This window comes from Notolepis coatsorum (genome assembly GCF_963971535.1).
Source record: "Notolepis coatsorum genome assembly, chromosome: 10".
NCBI classification, from domain to species: Eukaryota; Metazoa; Chordata; class Actinopteri; order Aulopiformes; family Paralepididae; genus Notolepis; species Notolepis coatsorum.
This window is the reverse complement of record NC_140174.1, coordinates 89,234,755-89,256,642: the sequence shown is the minus strand read 5'-3', so window position 1 is coordinate 89,256,642 and position 21,888 is coordinate 89,234,755. Positions and strand designations below refer to the sequence as shown.

Sequence of the window (21,888 nt, the reverse complement as noted above, 5' to 3'; positions counted from 1 at the left end):
TAAAACATTTGATGTAATTGATCATACCTTGCTTGTAGATAAGCTACAGTGTTACGGTTTCACCTCCAATGCACTATCATGGTTTATTAATTATCTCTCAGGGAGACAACAGAGAGTCTTCTTTAATGGCAGCTTTTCAAAATGGAATCCCATTAACTGTGGGGTTCCATAAGGAAGCTGCCTAGGGCCTTTGTTATACTCCATCTTTACCAATGATTTACAGTTGGCTGTAAAAAATGTTAAAACAATTATGTATGCTGATGACACAACATTATACAGTGCAGCTACATCTGAGCAAGATGTAACTGACACCTTAAACAGGGCCTTAACAGACATTTATGAATGGATTGAGTGCAACAAGTTGGTGTTAAATATCTCTAAGACAAAGGCCATTGTGCTTGGATCTAGACACATGTTGGGCATGCATCCTCAATTAAAACTGTCAATTGGCACCACACAAATTGAACAAGTGAACACAATAAAACTTCTCGGAGTTACTATTGATAGCTCATTATCTTGGTCTAAACATATAAATAATATTGTCATTAAAATGGGTAGAGGATTTTTTATGACTAGGAAATGTTCTGCTTTTATCACTCCCTCCATAATGAAATCTGTTATTCATTCTTTGGTTTTGTCTCATTTAGAATACTGCCCTGTTATCTGGTCGTCAGCTACAAAATCTAATTTAAAAAAGTTGCAGGTTGCTCAGAATAAAGCGGCTCGCCTGGTACTAGGCTGTTCATACAGGACAAGTATTGGTTTTATGCATGAACATCTGGCATGGCTAATGGTTGAAGATAAAGTATCGATGAGTCTTCTAATGCTGCTGCGGAACATTATTAGCACTGGTAAGCCATTTAGCTTGGCTCAGCAGTTAGAAATGACTTCTGAGCATGGTTACAACACTAGAGGGGCCGCTTCTGGTATCATCAGAACAAAATCAGCACCAAAATCAAATTTTCTCAAACTCACTGGCATATATAGGTCAATAGCACTCTGGAATGCTCTGCCAAAAAACATCTCATCCACAATACATAATAAAATTACTTTCAAAACAAATATTAAGAGATATCTTGCAAACATGTCAAGTATGTAACTGTTATCTGTGTATTGTATATATATATATATTTTTTTTGTTTGACAGGAATGTTAGATTTTATAATGTGAATTTGTATATTTGTATTAATTTTTAATTTGTGTTTTGTCAAGTATGTAACTGCTATCTGTGTATTTTATCTTTTTTTTTGTTTGGCTGGAATGTTAGATTTTATAATGTGAATTTGTATATTTGTATTAATTTTTAATTTGTGTTTTGTTTTAATTTTTATTCGTATTCTTTGTTGTACATTTGTATTGTATTTTTTTTGTCTAGGACCCCAGGAAGACTAGAGGCTCTTTTATGAGTCTCTAATGGGGATCCTTTAATAAACATAAACATAAACATGCTGGACCTACAAAAGGCCTTCGACACTGTCAACCACTCCATTCTGATTGACAAGCTGGATGCAATCCTACCTTGAGGGGAGAGAACAGATGGTGGAGGTAAACGGTACTCTATCCCCCCCCCCTCACAGTGAGCTGTGGTGTTCCACAAGGAAGCATACTAGGACCGCTGCTGTTCCTAATTTATGCAAATGACATGTCGTCAGCTTGTGACTGCAACTTGTTCTTGTTCGCGGACGACTCAGCTCTGCTGGTCTCTGACAAGAACAAGTTACAGGTTGAAAAACCCCTCAGCTCTGAACTCAGCAGAATCTGCACCTGGCTCGCTGATAACAAACTATCATTACACCTGGGTAAAACAGAGTCCATTCTCTTCGGATCAAATAACAAACTTAGCAAGACCGACGGCTTCTCAGTTACAGTGGGTGACAATATTGTCACAAGGAAAGATGAAATTAAATACCTAGGTTCCATCCTAGAGACAAATCTTTCCTGTGACAAAATGGCATCCAAGGAAATAAAAAAAGTCAACCAACGAACTAGATTCTTGTACCAGATCTCCTCTCTGGTAAACAAGAATACCCTGAAGACTCTGGCAGGAGCACTCATTCAAGGGTACTATGACTATGCTTGCACCTCATGGTACCAAAGCACCTCAAAGGTGCTAAAAACAAGATTACAAACATCACAAAACAAACTGGTCAGACTTCTACTTGACCTTACCCCTAGAACCCACCTCACCCCTGCCCACTTTGACAACCTAGGATGGCTTAGAGTAGACGACAGAGTACAGCAACTTGCAATGGGCCTGGTCTACAAGATACACTATACGACTAAGGTACCCATGTACATGTCAAAATACTTCCCAAAGGTCAGTGAATACCACGACCACAACACCAGAGGAAGCTCAACAAATCATGTTAAACCCAGATTCGGCTCAAACAAGGGACTAAACACGTTTCGCAATTATGCCACATCAATGTGGAACGCCCTACCCAAAGCTGTAAAGGAATGTGAATCCCTACCCACATTCAAAACCACTCTTAAAGAGCACCTACGGGAGGCTGCAATTCGAAAAACTGGCCACCGTAAATGTCCAAACCCCCCCACCCCCTCCTAATAGACAGTCTCCTCCCCACCGTATGTATATTTCTCTCCCACCTACCCACCCCCTCCTAATGTACAGTCTCCTCCCCACCGTATGTATATATTCTCTCCCCACCGTATGTATATTTCTCTCCCACCCACCCACCCCCTCCTATACAGTCTCCTCCCCACCGTATGTATATATTCTCTCCCCACCGTATGTATATTTCTCTCCCACCCACCCACTCCCTCCTAATGTACAGTCCCCTCCCCATCATATGTATATACTCTGTCAGGATCTATGGGTAACAGTACTGTATATTTGCATATCGTATATGTCACAAATGTAACAGTACTAAATACCTGTATGTCATGTATGTCCCTATGCCATAAATGTCATGTATGTTGTGTATGTCATAAATGTCACTATGAATTGAAAATGGGGGACCCTGATGTAAACAAGACAAACGTCTTTCTCTGGTCTGCATCCCCTTAACAATTGTGTGTATTGAGCCGTACTGTATTGTACCCATTCTGCAATCTGGTAAAAAAAATGCATTCATTCATTAATTAATTCATTCATGCAAACTGGCCAATGATACTAAACTGGATTTTGAATTGGCTTCTTTTTTATTTATAAATAGATACATCAAATAGTATAGTCACCCCTGAACAAACAAATAGCATAGCTTATCCATCTCATACATTTATATTAGTGTCTTCAGGATTTCCTCTTCATACATAATTTACAGTATCAGTTAAGGGCAACGCTAAAAACAACTAGACATGTTTAATCACAACTAGCCATGTTTTATCCACTACTATCAAAAGTAAATAGTATGGTATCTATTGTAGTACGGTATCTCAACGACAAAGGAAGGAATCTCTGTGTCTGTCTGTGAAATGGGGCAATTAACTAGTGTAGAGCTATATCATTAGATGGGCAACGCTCTGTTTAATCAGCGTTACGTTTTCCCTACATGCCTACATGATGGCCATATACAGAGATAACAAAGGGCTCAAATGTCACGGACAATTAGCTTGATATCTCGATGACATGAAAGATGGCCTTATGCAAGTCCAAGTGAGGAAAGCGGCAAACAGACAGTGCAGGTCAATACAGAGAAGAGGTGAGACCTCCCCCATGTGGTGCAGGTACACCGCTGCAGATAAAGGTGTAGGCTGACAGCAGAAATATCCAACATGACACTTGCATTAATTTAATTGACACACAGCGTAAAGGGATCATTTGTGTTTACACTGCACGTCTTGTGCATAAATATGATCTCAGTGCTGCTATGCTTTTGGGAAACAAAGTTTTCCTTCAAATTATGCGCCCATGACATGACAGATTAGAAGTGTCTCAACAACATTTAGACAGTTATGCAAGTATAACAGGGTAATGGAAACAAAGAAATGGTATCAAACAGTACAACATAAATGCATAGAGCCAGTGATTATTCATACAAAGAAAACAACAAAGTAAAAAAAATGTTAATAGTGAATGAATGGCCAGTAATTATATTACATTACAAGCAAAGGGTGGATGTGTGATACAATACCAAATGCTACAGATAACATTGCGCTCTGATGAAAAAAGTTATTAAAAAAAGAAACTCTCAGTATGTATGACAGATTATTTGGGAACCTTGGTTTTAAATGAATTAATCCTTGAGATGATGAAGTACCATATAAATCTTTTAGGTTCTCAGATTAACAATAATGTCTTAGACCTAGTTATCTTAAGATGGTAAATTGGGAGTGTTGTGTACATCCATTGATAAATAAAGGGGGGGGGGGAAGAAGTACTATTTGTGTCTCCTGCAAAGTTGTAAATCAACAATAATATAGTGGTAGCAACCCTAGTTCATGTGTGGGAATGTGGGCACTGAGTGGGGCTGTGTAGCTGTCAATCACTCATGGCCCACTATAAGCTTGGGGCTCCTTGTGGACTTGCCCAAGGTGCCCTGGGGTTGGTGGTTCATGGCCAGGTGTGAGGGGCGTGGTCTAAGGGGATGAGAGAGTGGTGCGGTCTCTCTTCTTCTTTGTGTCTTTCTGACAGAGAACGGAGCAACATATATCTTAGCGTAGCTAAACGATATTGTGTTGATTGATTGAAAACTTTATTAACAGATTGCAGAATGGGTACAATACAGTACGGCTCAATACAAACAATTGTTAAGGGGATGCAGACCAGAAAAATACTTGTTTTCTGACAAAATGGCAACCAATGTAATAAAGAAAGTCAAGCAACAAACAAGATTCTTGTACCGGATCTCCTCTCTGGTCAACAAGAATACCTTGAAGACTCTAACAGGAGCACTCATTCAAGGGTACTACGACTATGCTTGCACCTCATGGTACCAAAGGCCCTAAAAACAAGACTACAAACATCACAAAACAAATTGGTCAGACTATTGCTTGACCTTACTCCTAAAACCCACCTCACCCCTGCCCATTTTGACAACCTAGGATGGCTTAGAGTAGACGACAGAGTACAGCAACTTGCAATGGGCCTGGTCTACAAGATACACTACACCACTAAGATACCCATGTACCATCGGCGTATTTAGACCACTATCAGTAGGGCACATGCCCTATATATATATATATATATATATATATATATATATATATATATATATATATATATATATATATATATATATATATATATATAAGGGAAAATAAAAAACATTTGTTAAAAAAAAAATATATATATATATATATTTTTTTTTTAACAAATGTTTTTTATTTTCCCTTTTTTAACATGATCAAATGATCATTTAACATGATCAAATAATTATTATAATATTTTTTACTTCGCTTTGAAATATTATAGTGAAATATTTTTGTAAGTTGACTGGTTTGCACACCAATAATACAGTGCAATAATAGAATAGTAGAATAGATAGTAAAATTATGCAATAGAATGGCCAGAGTAAAATAGTGCTACAGTAAAATCAACAGCGGGGTGTATTAGAAGGCTATGGTGAAGAGGTACGTTTTTAGCTTATTTCTGAAAATATTAAGAGATCTAGCCTCCCTAATATCCATAGGTAGTGTGTTCCATAACTTTGGTGCATAGTTAGCAAAGGCTGCATCCCCGATTTTCTTTAGACTGTGGCTTGGAACCTTCAATAGACCAGTAGTAGATGATCGCAATGTTTATACTTTGTATATAAGGAGGAGGACCTTGAAATCAATTCTAAATGTTACCGGAAGCCAGTGTAGGTTACTTACTTGTAACTTCGGGTTTGATCCAAGGAGTAAGTTGCCCCATATTGCGCTGTAACATTTCTCTTTTTGTTATAGGACCGACTAGTAGGATTTCAGTTTTGCCCTCATTTAATTTTAGGAAGTTGTTCGTCATCCATTTGTTTATTGCTAAGAGACAGGCGGAAATGGAGTTTATAGCTGTGTGATCATTTGGTTCAGCGGAGATGTACAATTGTGTCATCTGCGTAACTATGGAAACATACATTGTGCTTTCTAATGATGTCTCCTCAATGTTCAATGTTCAATGCAAGTAAAGCACTTTAAACTTTAAGTATGACTAAATGCTTTCTTGACTATATATATAGTAACTGTTCCAAAATGCATAGATTTCTATGTATTTTAGGGGTTTGGGGGGCTAGCTCTTTTTAATATAAATGTCAGATTAAATAACATAACCCTAACCTAACCCTAAAACCGAAATAAAGTAAAAAAAAAGAATTGTTACAAAATCCACCCATTTTCGCCCAAAAACCGGCCAAAAAAGTATCTGCGCGCGCCCGCTTCAGATACTTCTGTGCCCCCCTGTGCCCCAGTAGAGTGCTGGGTCTACTCTAGATACGCCCCTGCCATGTACATGTCAAAATACTTCCCAAAGGTCAGTGAATTCCACAACCACAACACCAGAGGGAGTTCCACAAATCATGTTCAACCCAGATTCGGCTCAAACAAGGGACTAAACACGTTTCGCAATTATGCCACAACAATGTGGCTTCAATTCGAAACTGGCCCCGGTAAATGTCCAAACCCACCCGCCCAACTCCCTCCAATGTAGTTTCTTCCCCTTCGAATGTATATATATTTTTATGATCTTTCTCTTAAACAGTACTGTATATTTGTATGTCATAAATGTCTTGATGAATTGAAAATGGGGGACCCTGAGGTAAGACGAAAGTCTTTTTCTGGTCTGCATCCTCTTAATCCACACCACATCATGCCAGCAAAAGGCATTTCAAACACAAAACCACATTCCTCCAGCATTTCTGATTCTGCTATCGCTTGGCACTATTTTGTTGAAGGATGGAGGAAAATGTCATGCAATGAAACTGGTTACTTGTTTAAGTCTAAAACAAAATGTCTGGCTAAACCTTAAACTACGTCAAATATATTTTCCAGGAAGGACAGTTTAAAAACGTTAGTGTATATGCGACCCAATTGTGTATTGAGCCGTAATGTATTGTACCCATTCTGCAATCTGTTAAATAAAGTTTTCATTCATTCATTCTTCTCTAAGAGTTGACTGACTTTCATGTCAGTGCACAGGTTTCCCCCCCCAAAATGCAAGCAAATAAATCTAATCTAAGAAAATGTTTGTTATACTTTAAATGTACCACAAATCCTGTAATGACCCATACACTATTATGTCAAATTGCATAAAGAAATATATAGGATATGTACTTCTTTACCATTTAGAAAAACAAAATCCAGAAAGGCAGATTCCTTTCACTTCAGTCCTGTCCACATTCAATGCAGCATACAGTATGTTCATGGTTATGTAAGCTATCCTATAACATGTCCAGTTATTTTCTCCCCTGGCATTTGGAGGCATTACGTGAGCAATCACTCATGCACCCTTACGCAAGCCTTTAGTAGTGATCGAGTAGAGAAGGCTTTTTGGACACATCATATCGAAAACAAGCAGACATAATTTAAATTACATTAAGATTATATATATATATTCATACTATATATACATGCCATGCAAGTTACAATAAAAAGGTAAATTCTTGAGCTTTGCAGTACAATGGAGAAATAACCATTAACGTGGCATAACCCATTTGCAATAATCTTTATTTCAAAATATTTACAAAGGCATATGTGAAACGTTGAAATGTAAAGCGGTTTCCTGATGATGCGATAGCCCTTAACCCTCTTGGTAAACACTTGAATTAACCCACGGACATCATGGTTGGAGACGAACCTCGATGAAATGTCTTGCCAACTTAAAACGACTCCATCCTCCTCTTTCCCCATGCACATTCCAATGCTCAAACATTAAATTAATGCTGAAATATAAATAAATAATAGCACAAGCATTGCAAATGATAAAAAAAAGATTTGGCCTACAAATTTTGTAAAAATACATGGCGAAATGAGAAATACTGCTTAGCCTATCAAGTAACTGTGTAGCTGCTGGAGTTAAATGTAACAGTCTTAACGTGGCCCGAACGAGGTTAGGGAAGGAGCGAGAACCTTAAAGCTATCACGTTTCCGGGCCAGTTGTGCAAGGGGGGGGGGTTCAGAGTTGTGGGGTGGGGGGTGTACAGAGACAGTTCAAAAAGGGGTGGGGGTGCACAGAGGGGTGGAATGTGTCACTGCCGCTGGGCTTGGGGTTAAATCCGTTACGAGGCAGCCGCCATGCGGACCCTCTCGGGCGGATACAGCAGAACGTTCTTGGCCGCCTTGATGGTGTTCTTCATGAGCATCGCCACGGTCATGGGCCCGACACCTCCAGGCACCGGGGTGATGAAGCTCGCCTTCTGCCTCACACCTGGAGAGGACAGGAAACGCATAACGGTACATGTTTTAAAAAAAGGGGGTGTGTGTGAAGTGAGAACCCAATATGAACCTGCGGAAACGGACAAAATGACAATTTGCGATAAAAAAAGCCTACCTTCGAAATCCACATCCCCAACCAGTTTGTTCTTGCCGGTGAGAGGATCCTGCACTCGGTTTATTCCCACATCAATAACCGCCGCTCCCTCTTTTATCATGTCTGCAGTGATCAGGTTTGGGATCCCTGAGAATCCAGGACACGTATTATAGTTAGTAATGTGAGACCCATGGAGAAACAGCTACACACACACACACAGATAAAATAGATCAAACTGAACTCAGTCAGTTGACTGCTTAAAAGGGATAGCTTGGATTTTTGGACATTAAGTTGTATGAAATACTTGTTGTTAAGTGACTTGCTCAAGGACACTTTGACATGCTGCCGGTAGGAATTGAACCAGGAACCTTCCGATTACCAGATGACCGCTCTACCTCTGCCCCCTGTAGTGGAAGCAAAGCTTCCTGCGGTCAGAGTTCTGGCTGGTTTCTGGGCAAACCGGAAAGCAAACAGAGTTTTAATCCACATGCAGGCAAAATGGTTCCTATATCTGACACAAAACCACCATCCTCCAGCACTTTGGATTCTTTGCAATCACTTGGCACAATTTCTTTTCTCCATTAAAAAATGTAATTCTCAGGAGGTAATACTATCAGCCGTTTCACAGTTCTGGAGGACTGTGGTTTTGTTTTGGAGGTGGGTAACCCTTTGCCTGCATGCTGTTAAAACTAGGGGTGGGGGAAAATATCGATACGTAGTAGTATCACGATACTTTGCGTGGCGATACTGTATCGATACAGGGACGCCAAGTATCGATATTTAATTATTTATAATTCTTTTTTAATTTATTTTGTATAAGGAAGTTGCATTGTTCATTTCAATACCTGTAATAGTACAGTAGTCCACACACACGTGCATTCAGTTAAGTTGGAATATGACTGTAATACAAACCGTTCAATTTGTCAGGTACATGCAACACAGATTACAGTGTTTACATCTGTCTGCTTGAGAAAATACCATGTTCTGCAATAAAAATTATTGAAGTGAGATGAACAGACTGAACTTTATTTTATTAGATAAAACATGTCGACAGTTTTACTTTGCAGTTGAAAAAAGGTAATAAATCGCAATATAAATATCGCAATACTCAGCATATCGCAATACTCAGCATATCGCAATATATTTAGTATCGCAATACTATCGTATCGTGACTCAAGTATCGTGATAGTATCGTAACGTGAGGCCTCTGGTGATTCCCACCCCTAATTAAAACCCTTTTGGTTTTGTGACGCCGTTTCTGCCGTTTTTCTGCCTGTCTAAAGCTTCCCAGTTCACTCGGAAACAACCACGGGCGCTAATAGCTTTGCTACGACTACGCTAAAGGGAAGTATTTCATACAATTTATAAAAGTCAAACAATTTGAACTATCCCTCTATTAGGGATTTGGATGGTCGACTATGATTGGCCAAAATTTGCTGTTAGTCGACTATTGGTCGACTAAAAAAATAAAAAATAAAATAAAGTATAATATTTTTAATATATATATATTTATTTTTATTTTTTATCATTCCATTTGGGCTGTGGGGGTTAATGGGGTTGGGCTGTGGGGTGCTTAATGTCTGAAGGAGTCGACTGAAGGCTTCTTGTCCTCTGCAAAAGCATGCAATTGGTCCACTGATGGATACATCTTGATATTTGTCTAGTCTAGTGTGTTCATTAGATACGGCTGGGCGATATAACGATAATTATCGCGATATATTTTAATAATAGATATCGAAAAAAATATATATATCACAAAAGAAAACGACAACAGGGCAGTTTTAAAACCAGAGACAGTGGACAGACTTGTCTTTCTTGCCTGCAACTTAAAGTAATGGCTTTGCTTGTCCAAATGACAATACTGACCAAATTGAGATTTATTTTTCTCCTTTATTTTGTTTGCTTTCTAATTTAAAATACAGTTTGAAACCGTCTGTACACAGTAGGCTATGTGTGCTAGCAGAGCTAGTCTCCAGTCATGAGTCACGGTGCACATGTGCGGTGGTTTGTCCACCAAAAAAGCACCAAAAGATAGAAAAGAAACTAGCAGAGCCAGAACTGTTCAACTCCCCTGGAGCCACAGCCAGCAGAGAAGCCGGTTTACTTTCGCTTTCAAACCAGCTGCAGCCTGAGAACTGGAGTGTGAGGGGATGTAACACTAAAGATGGCGGCAACGACAAAGAATTGCTGCAAAATAAACATACATCTGTTGTTAACCCATTCTCTGCCGGAGCTTATATCCATCCTTGTAGCCTCTCTGCCAGCACTATTTGTCTATGGAGATGTTCACCTTCTTTGCAGGGCTATAACTTTTTAAATTGTATTGCTAAATTGACATTACTATGGCCCAGTCAACATCAATTATATATCGTTCAGGATGTAGGAACGTTTTACTTTTTCATTCACACATTAATACTAAAATACTGTCCAGAGTATAAATATGTTTTTATCGTTTTCTGCTGTATTTCATAGAACGTGAGATATAGCCATAAATGCATATATTAGATGATCAAATGCAGTTTGATCCCGATCAATGTTATATTAAAAATTTCAACTGTACATGATCCTAAACGTCATGACTGGTCATCTGCTGGTGACCGGAGGGGGGGGGGGGGGGGGGGGTCGTTTATAATTCAATGACCGACGTTAAATGATTAATGTAGTATGGGTGATATATAGATCAGGGCCCTATTCCCCGTACCTGGCTAACTGAGTTAGCCGGATAATTTTCAGCATAGCTTGACTTAAGCCAGACATTTCCGTTCCCCGAAGTCGGATTTTCTAAATCGCCATGGTAACAGATCAGAAAGTTTGAACCTGGTCCGGAGCAGGGTTAAGTTCAGTTAGCTGGATGAACCATGGCCACACCTCCGCAAAGAAGTGCCAGCTCGCTTCCTGAAATAATTACCACAGTGTAGATCTGCATTATACCATTCTAAATTATGTTTTTGTGCTTCGTTTTCCTAGAGGGGGCTTTTGAAATGTAAAATAATACACCTAAATGCTGATAATAAAAATCATATTCAGCCTATAGATTTACTGTGTCCTAAATAAAATAATGCACGTCATATACGGCGCTCGGAGTCGCGATACACACTGCATGTGGTTATTTTAATAACGGCGCATTGCAAATGGGAATCCCGGCGCAGGGATATTTTTAATGAATGAAACCTATCGGCTGTTTGGCTCTGATTAGTTTCATATATTCTCCGCTGTAGATTTGCTTAACGGAGCGCCCGGATTGTGTTTCATTCAAGCATAAAATTGAAGTGTCTATGCGTGGATTGTGGTCTTTGTGGATTATGAATTACGAGGAATCTGAGGATTGTTGAATTGTATCATCACTCACACGTTATTGTGATATTGTAACTGGGATTAAAATGTCTGAGATGCGCTGTTTGACGGATTTGAGCAATTGAATGAGCCGTTGACATCACATTAATGCATTGGAGAAAATGCATTTATCTGTTCAAGCACCGTTATCTGATGATGAACATGCGTCACTGGTATAAACCAAAGATTAATCAATTCAATGCATATGGATTATGCCCGAAACAGATTAAAACCCGATTAATAGTGAAACTGTATAGCCGGCTCCAAGCCTCTCTGTTATTTCGGGGGTCGCGCCTTGAAAATTGTATTTATATATAAAGTACATGTTACCTAGGCCGAGTGCATACAGTGCAGATATCCTCATAAGCATCTATTAATTCTTATCAATTAGATACTATTTGGGCTTGTTTGTATCTACTTATTCTGAAAGAGTTTAACTAATTATTTTCGCTAGCAATAGATCTCATTCGATAAAGTACATGTTACCTAGGCCGAGTGCATACAGTGCAGATATCCTCATAAGCATCTATTAATTCTTATCAATTAGATACTCTTTGGGCTTGTTCGTATCTACTTATTCTGAAAGAGTTTAACTAATTATTTTCGCTAGCAATAGATCTCATTCGATTATTCATTCCATTAAGCCTACTGCCATCAGGCACATTTAAAGAAATATAATCTGATTGATTGGGGTAATGAGGGATTTAACATTAGCCTATAGATTATGCATTTAACTTGTCGGCGAGGCTATTGAGCCGTATGTATTGTACCCATTCTGCAATATGTTAATAAAGTTTTAAATCAATCAATCAATGCCGTTAGAAAATCAGGATTTCTGCGATCGACACCTGCTGTCTTTTCAGCTGAGGCGGCCGCGCGCACTTATCCTGAGCATCAAGTCTGGTTCGAATGAACGAGACTGAATCCACCTTCGAGGAACAGGGAAAGCGCGGATTCAAACATCAGGTTAATTGAATCTGTATAATGGGACTTTTGATCGACTTAGTTGAACCAGGTACGGGGAATAGGGCCCAGAGCAGTTTGTATGGATAATAATAATAAAAAACGCTGAAACTCACAGCAGCTTCCTCTTAGCGATGGGGGATGATACTGGAGCAAAAAGATCGCTATTATGGGATGTTGATCTAGGTGATCCAGTTCCGGTTTGTATAATACTAATATACGTCCAATCATGTTGTTTATTGAGTTATGGCAACGGATCGATATCCTCAGTGTCTGGATAGAGTCCCGCGAGCAATAGCGATCGGCAGAGAATGGGTTAAAAAATATATAGATTTTTTTTTATTGTTATCGTTATCGCAATATCATTTTTGGCCATATTGCCCAGCCCTAGGTGAAATCCTCTTTCAGTGCCTCTGTGCCTGTTTTCGTAGGCAGTTAGCCTCTGGTATGCGTGCCATTAGCGTTAGCCACGCTTCTAGGCCTCTTTTCTTTTGGAAAGAATGATAATTTAAAAAATTATATTCGACTAAGCGGTTGGCCAGTCGACTACGGCTCCTTTCGACCGATTAGTCGACTAATGGGGGTCAGCCCTACCCTCTATTGACGCACAGAAAAGGGAGAACCAGGGTAAAGTGGAGGATAAGACGTATACCTGCAGCAGCCACAATGATGTCTGCAATTTTAGTATGCTGGCGGAGCTGCTCCTTTGGAGTGTGTCGGTGAGAGATGGTGACTGTGGCATCACCTGCAACAACACAACCTAGCTTTAGTATGCTTGTTACTAGATCTCTGCAACAACATAACCTAGCTTTAATATGCTTGTTATTAGATCGCTCTCTGCAACAACAGAACCTAGCTTTAGTATGCTCCTTACTAGATCTCTCTCTGCAACAACAGAACCCAGGTTTAGTAGGCTTGTTACTAGATCTCCCTCTGCAACAATAGAACCTAGCTTTAGTATGATTGTTACTAGATCTCTATGCAACAACATAACCTAGCTTTAGTATGCTTGTTACTAGATCTCTCTCTGAAACAACAGAACCTAGCTTTAGTATGCTTGTTACTAGATCTCTCTGCAACAACATAACCTAGCTTTAGTATGCTTGTTACTAGATCTCTCTGCAACAACATAACCTAGCTTTAGTATGCTTGTTACTAGATCTCTCTGCAACAACACAACCTAGCTTTAGTATGCTTGTTACTAGATCTCTCTGCAACAACATAACATAGGTTTAGTATGCTTGTTACTAGATCTCCCTGAAACAACATAACATAGCTTTAGTATGCTTGTTACTAGATCTATCTCTGCAACAACATAACCTAGGTTTAGTATGCTGGTTACTAGATCTCTCTGCAACAACATAACATAGGTTTAGTTTGCTTGTTACTAGATCTCTCTCTGCAACAACATAACCTAGCTTTAGTATGCTCCTTACTAGATCTCTCTCTGCAACAACAGAACCTAGCTTTAGTATGCTTGTTACTAGATCTCTCTGCAACAACATAACCTAGCTTTAGTATGCTTGTTACTAGATCTCTCTCTCCCTGAAACAACAGCACCTAGGTTTAGTATGCTTGTTACTAGATCTCTCTCTCCCTGAAACAACAGAACCTAGCTTTAGTATGCTTGTTACTAGATCTCTCTCTGCAACAACAGAACCTAGCTTTAGTATGTGTGTTACTAGATCTCTCTGCAACAACATAACCTAGCTTTAGTATGCTTGTTACTAGATCTCTCTCTCTCTGCAACAACATAACCTAGCTTTAATATGCTCATTACTAGATCTCTCTGAAACAACATAACCTAGCTTTAGTATGCTCGTTACTAGATCTCTCTCCCTGAAACAACATAACATAGCTTTAGTATGCTACTAGATCTCTCTGCAACAACAGAACATAGCTTTAGTATGCTTGTTACTAGATCTCTCTCTTTGCAACAACATAACCTAGCTTTAGTATGCTCATTACTAGATCTCTCTGAAACAACAGAACCTAGCTTTAGTATGCTTGTTACTAGATCTCTCTCTCCCTGAAACAACAGAACCTAGGTTTAGTATGCTTGTTACTAGATCTCTCTCTCCCTGAAACAACAGAACCTAGCTTTAGTATGCTTGTTACTAGATCTCTCTCTGCAACAACAGAACCTAGCTTTAGTATGTGTGTTACTAGATCTCTCTGCAACAACATAACCTAGCTTTAGTATGCTTGTTACTAGATCTCTCTCTCTCTGCAACAACATAACCTGGCTTTAGTATGCTCGTTACTAGATCTCTCTGCAACATAACCTAGCTTTAATATGCTCATTACTAGATCTCTCTGAAACAACATAACCTAGCTTTAGTATGCTCGTTACTAGATCTCTCTCCCTGAAACAACATAACATAGCTTTAGTATGCTACTAGATCTCTCTGCAACAACAGAACATAGCTTTAGTATGCTTGTTACTAGATCTCTCTCTCTGCAACAACATAACCTAGCTTTAGTATGCTCATTACTAGATCTCTCTGAAACAACAGAACCTAGCTTTAGTATGCTTGTTACTAGATCTCTCTGCGAGAACATAACCTAGCTTTAGTATGCTTGTTACTAGATCTCTCTGCGAGAACATAACCTAGCTTTAGTATGCTCCTTACTAGATCTCTCTCTCTCCCTGCAACAACATAACCTAGCTTTAGTATGCTTGTTACTATATCTCTCTCTGAAACAACAGAACCTAGCTTTAGTATGCTTGTTACTAGATCTCTCTGCAACAAAATAACCTAGTTTTAGTATGCTCATTACTAGATCTCTCTCTCTCTCTAGATAGTGCTCTGGTGTCTACTTACCCCCAGGCCTCTCGTGGCGTCCATCGCTGTGCAGTAACATAGCAATAGGCATGCCCACATTCTTAGAGCGTCCTGCCACCAAAACATTCTTTCCAATGGTGGGAATACCTTTAAAAAGAAAGAAAGATATATATATTTGAATAGTCATTTAATCAGTGATGGTACCATTTGTACAACAATGTAATAACTTAAGGTAGAACGGGAGGTTCGCTCCTATCGTGTCTACCTGTGCGTTTGATCATTTCCCAAACTCCCCAGGGAGTGGCAGGCAGCATGGTGGACTGATCCAGACACATGCGACCCACGTTCACCACATGGAAACCGTCCACATCCTTGCTGGGTGACACAGCGTTACAGATGCGACGCTCGTCAATGTGATCTGTAGGGAGAAAACACAGGAGTTATGATCAGGAAAAGCATGTTCATGGTCTCACTGTACATGTGAATAGATGGGATTGAGCAAACAAAGAAGACTAGGCTTAGAACATTAGTCTCCGACTGATGATTTGAAGTCGATTTTCAGGGGGCAGCCCTAATGAAAATACATGGGTTGTGCATAAAATGTATATCTTTGTTATCTTCAATTTAATTCCTGACCAACAAGGACAAGACATGCAAGGCATTTGTCTCGTTTGTGAGGTGCACCCAATACGTTCCAAACGCAACAGTGTGGAGGCGTGCTCCTCAAAGACTACAGAAAAGTCCTACATTTATATTAAACGTGTGCTTAACAGTGTTTCAGCCTGTATGAAATGATTATTAAGTGGTCATAATGTGTTAAATAGTTCAGCTTTTGCCTAATAATGCTTTGAAACGGGAGATCTTTGAAATACCAAGTCTAGATGATATGCTGGCCACTTTGCTCCCCTGTCCCCCCGTCTGTTACCCTTGTGTTTACCGTTTTATTGAAATTGTATTTTTAAGTTGCAGGAAATTACAGCAAATGCATTTGCCTCCCGGATGGAGACAAGACACACCCCCTAGTTGTGACTCAGCACCATCTTGTTAAACGCTCCTGGGGAAAGCCCTGCAGACAGTAACAGGATGTACAGACCGCAAAGCTGTCACACGTTGTCCTCTGTGTCTGTAGGACTCCATGCGCTCATATGACTCCATGCGCTCATATGACTCCATGCTCTCATATGACTCCATGCTCTCATATGACTCCATGCTCTCATGTCATCACCTGGCAGGGGCAGCTGCACCAGCAGCCCGTCCACACGGTGGTCTGTGTTGAGTTTGTAGATCAGATCCATGAGTTCCTCCTCACTAATGTCTGTGGGCTTTAAGATGGTCTCGCTGCTAATGCCTACAGGAGATTGAAATAAGTGTAATTCAAGTAGATTAGATTCAAATTGATTGTCATTATACAGCACAATGAAATTAAATTTGGCATCCAACCGTGCAAATGTAACAATAGTAATATACAATGTGCAGGTGATTAAACTAGGTATAAATTAGCACTAGAGAGTATAGGGTATAGTATAGTGCTAATCAGATGCATGTACAGCGTTGTAGTATTAATATGTACAGTGATACAGGTATAAAGACAGTATGGTAGTAGTCATACTGGCCAGCAGCGTAACTAGTAAGAGATATGTACAGACAGTACAGATATAGTATCAGGTATGTAAAAAGGATTATATGCAGGTATGTACTGACAGATGTGGATAGATATATATACGGTAAGAATAACTATATATATATATATTATATACACAGCATTATTGTACGTGCCATCATACAGAGTTATATGCAGGTGTATAGAAGAATTATATGCAGGTATATTCAGAATGATATATGTGGTAAATATAAATGTATATACACAGCACTATTGTGTACATGCCATCATACAGAGTAATACACATGTAATCTCTTGCGTCTGCCATGTAAACATCCGTGTGGGTGCAGGTGGGTAGGCAGGTATTGTGTGGGTGCAGGTGGGTAGGCGGGTATCGTGTGGGTGCAGGTGGGTAGGCGGGTATCGTGTGGGTGCAGGTGGGTAGGCGGGTATCGTGTGGGTGCAGGTGGGTATCGTGTGGGTGCAGGTGGGTAGGCGGGTATCGTGTGGGTGCAGGTGGGTATCGTGTGGGTGCAGGTGGGTAGGCGGGTATCGTGTGGGTGCAGGTGGGTAGGCAGGTATCGTGTGGGTGCAGGTGGGTAGTGTCGTGGAATATATTATCATGTCATTATAGACAGCTTGACTGGTTCACTCTGACCAGCTATGTAATGTGCTCAGATACTGGCAGACACTACTGTCCCTTTAATGTGGGGAGAGGATGACTTTTGACCTAATCTTTTTCTCTCCTAGCAAGGATTGTTTAGCATTCCACATAACAAACAACACCGCCTAGCCAAGACTGGTTCTCCTTTGGGAAGACTTTGTTTACCTGTCTGGGTGTCTAGTGGATGTCATTTCAATTGTGTATATGTGTGTGACTAGAGCTCTTGGTCACTTTATGACCAGATGCTACTGTGTGAACATGTTGTCTCTGACTGTAAACTGAACTTTCATTGTGGCCACGGTGAAATAAACCTATTATTAATAATGACTCAGAACGATTAATGTAAACGGCTCATCGTTTTGTCCTTTAATATTTCCCATTACAGAAGGCAGGTATCGTGTGGGTGCAGGCAGGGGTCTTACCGACGTCGGCTGCTGCCCGGGTCTTGTTCAGGACGTAGGAGTGGCTGGCTGGGTTCTCCCCCACCAGGATCACACTCAGGTGGGGCCTTCGGTTGCCCGAGACCACCCACTGCTCCACGTCCAGCCGGGCCTCCTCTCGGATCTGACGCGCCAGCTTCTTCCCCGAGATGACCACCGCCTCCTGCCTGCGGGGAGGTTTGGGAGCAGAGAGACTGGAGGTCAAACAACTGGTTGATAATTCACTTTGAAAACTCTGCAGACACATTTCTATAATAAAAGGATAAGGGGGCTAGGTCGACCACGTGGAAAGTAATCGATTCTCATCTGCTTGAGGAATAGTTTATCTTGGCCTGTACCCAACCGACAGGGGCTCAGGAGGTAGAGCAGTCGTCTGGTAATCAGGAGGGGGGGGGGGGTTCTCGGTTCGATTCCCGCTCCCCCTGGGCAGTGTGTCGAAGTGTCCTTGAGCGAGACACTTAACCCCTAATTGCTCCCGATGAGCGGGTTGGCACCTTGCATGGTCGCCTCCTCCGTCAGTGTGAATGTGTGAGTGAATGAGTTAATGTGAGGAACAAAAATGGTAAAGCGCTTTGGATAAAGGAACCATTTGACAGCAGAACCCCCTACGATTGGCCTAATCCAACTTCGCCAAATCAACCAGTTCAAAATGTCTTCCCGTCAGGAGGTGCTGATCTGTACTAATCTTCCACGTGATCAAACCAAGAGGTTTACTAGTCACACGGCGGTCCGACCGGTAGGAACAAGCCGGGCTGCTTTACAGGGCTAAAATACGCTGACTATTAATAGTGAGCCGCAAGTAACACTGCTACCACTGTAATTTAAGAACACCAGCCTGTGAGTGTCTGATCGAGCAGCTCCGTTAGCCTTTCAAATACGTAGAAAGGGAGAGTACTTATATAATAGCATGCGCAAGAGGCTAACCTTTCAAAGATGTCGAAATGTACAGTACTTAAATAGCATGCACAGAGGAGCAATGAACCATCGACGGTGATGTAATCGTTCCCTTTTTCTGCCACAAGTAATTAAAACTCCCGTAGACGAGCGTTGCATCCTCCCTGGCAGTAGGTGTCGTACCACGGGGCCTGTGTACCAGGTTGAAAGCCAGGCTCTCTGAAAACATCTCGACTGTTGTCATGCATGCAAACTAAAAAACAAAGCAGGGCCCTTATGTCTTCTACACAGGGGTTAATTTCTTATGACCTGTGAATGATCTTTGGTGGGGTCTGCTGCCCCCCCCCCCCCCAAATATGTGTTGGGTGAAGCTGTTGTGGCTGTCTCACAGCAGGTGACGCCACCAGATAGGATTTGCATAGTAGCACCAAGGCTGTTGTTTAACAGCAGAGCTTTTGTGGTAGACAGGCTACTCGTTAACCCTTTCACTACCACACTATAGAGAGGGTTAACCTTCCGTAGTGTGGTTGTGAAAGGGTTAACCCTTTTGTCGTGCAACAGTGAAAGGGTTAACCTTCCGTATTGTCGCAGTGAAAGGGTTAATGAACATCACCTGTCGCGTGCAGTGCACACACATGTGGTTTGTGTTTCTCTGGGCGATGTGGGATCTATTACTGCATTAGGTTAGTTGGATGCCGCTCATGGGGAACACGCTGCGTTGGAGTAAATCAAATCAAACTGGCACGGGACTCTCAAAAAGGTCCCCTCCGCTCAGGAATGTGACTTCTGACTATACGGATTGTTATTCGTGCAGAACTTGTCACAAGAGTGCTTTTTCCCCCCCATAGTCTTCCCTGAAGATTATATTCGATTCAAATGTGTTGTCAATATACAGCACAAAATACAGTACAATGAAAAGAGGTTTGGCATCCAACTTGACATGTCTTGAAAGAACATAAGCTGCCAAATTAACGACTGTCTAACTGTTAAAACAGTCATTCAGAACTGCACTATTGCATTATTTTACTCTGTGTATTCTATTTTACTAACCGTTTTATTGCACTATTTTGCTGGTCTTTTATTATTTTAAAATTGTCTATATTATGTGTGACGATCAAGTGTTAGATCCTATGAACAACTGTGATTTGGTGTTCTATGTCTCAACTTGACTTTGTCTATTTTTGTCTGCTCATTTTTTTTTCTTATTGCTGTGAAGCACTTTGAGCTGCAATTCTTGTATGAGGTGCTATACAAATAAAGTGTATTATTATTATTAAATATCAATAGTCGATTTGCATATTCATAGATCCTTGCATTCTTAATGAAAGTAAAAGTGTTCTGCTGGGCCATTTTCAGTAGTTTATTGAAATATGCGGTGGGAAAAAGACATGTATACAAATTGTTATTCAATATAGAAATTTTTGTTAAGGGTTTAAAATACATCTGGAGGGGCAGAGACCATAAGAAGGCAATGACTATAATACGTATGCATCATGTCTATTATTATGAATATCAGCCAGTGTCTGGTCCTCCACCCACTTCTCTCATATGCAAGCATTATCAGGGATTTCATCAGCCAACCAGTCGCATGCAATGTTACCGGCATAACACTAGGGGCGCTCCAAAATACTAATTCCGGATATGTATCGGTTTAAAATATATAACGTTATCACCACCAAGTACAACTTCAAAGCAAAACATGCTACGTCTAAAGCAGACAAATACAACCAGAGAAAGGCATTTTAATTGTTAAATAATATATAGGATATAGGGAATAGAAGTCAAACCCGCCAAGACCTTATTATAGAATGCATTTATAACCATCAGCATAAATTATGACGAACAGTTTCTGGTTTTAGCCACTTACCTCGATGCGGACATGTGTAGACTGCATACTTGATGCTGCGAGTGTTGGCACAGTTTTCTGAGAGCCCTTAGTGTTGCCATTGTAGTCGCCTGTGAGCGTTACGCTGGGGTTGTTGAAGAGGCAAGGTTGACAAGCAAGCAAAGCCTGTGAAGGAGAAACCAAAAAGCAGGGTTGGTTTTTAAAGACCTCCCCCTCCCGGATTCGATCTACCTACGTCAGTAATGTATATCTATAGACCACTGCACTTCCGCGTTACATGGAGCTCGTGAGGAGGAGGGGGCGGGGGGACGAGAGCGCGAGGGAATCAAATGAATGCGCTGCCTTCCCCCCGAACCTCCCATGAGCTCAAAATACCGGAAGTGGTGCTTTACGGCCACGCCCCTTCTTCGTGAACCGAGAGCAACGCAGCGGAAAAATAATTTACTTTAGAAGCGCGCAATTTGGAACACCGTTTACGCCACATGGGCGGAATATGAGTTATTATACAATTGGTGTTCTTCTGAGTAAACTTGGCGAGAAATTATGTGATATTACATGCTATTCAATGACCGAGTATGTTATTAAAATACCGTGATTATATAAATAGTTAGCTTAGCTAGAAAGCCTAACAAACAAAATATGTATCGTTCAGTCGTGCTGTCTACAGACCGCGTGGGGGCGACAGTGTCTTGACCGCAAACGTTACTAGGCCAGGCTGTGGGGGAGTGTTGGCTCGTAGAGACTTGTCAAGCAGGTTTAAACAAACTGAAATACGACTTCCCGTTGAGAAGCTCTGTCTTCAAAATAAAAGCTAATTTCATGTTTATCTTTTAGACTTTTTTTCCAGGCCTACATGTAGCATATTATGAGCAGATGTTTTCAAACTAATTTGTTTGTGCATGAGGTGAGATTTCTTCTATTTCTTCGGCATTGTGTTGTATGCATCTGAGTAACAAGTTAG

At 40.6% G+C, this 21,888-nt stretch overlaps 1 protein-coding gene across 1 annotated transcript; it reads right to left on the bottom strand.

The window, feature by feature from the left end:
- Window positions 1–7,575: 7,575 nt before the first annotated feature.
- Window positions 7,576–21,204, bottom strand: mthfd2 (methylenetetrahydrofolate dehydrogenase (NADP+ dependent) 2, methenyltetrahydrofolate cyclohydrolase). The gene is made up of 8 exons (XM_084323791.1): window positions 20,949–21,204; window positions 18,170–18,354; window positions 16,709–16,831; window positions 15,749–15,901; window positions 15,523–15,630; window positions 13,350–13,442; window positions 8,423–8,548; window positions 7,576–8,299 (listed from the first exon to the last, which is right to left on the bottom strand). Exons 1-8 carry the CDS (start codon window positions 21,026–21,028, stop codon window positions 8,151–8,153), a joined length of 1,017 nt encoding a protein of 338 aa, XP_084179917.1. The 5' UTR covers window positions 21,029–21,204; the 3' UTR covers window positions 7,576–8,150.
- Between the last annotated feature and the right edge of the window lie 684 nt (window positions 21,205–21,888).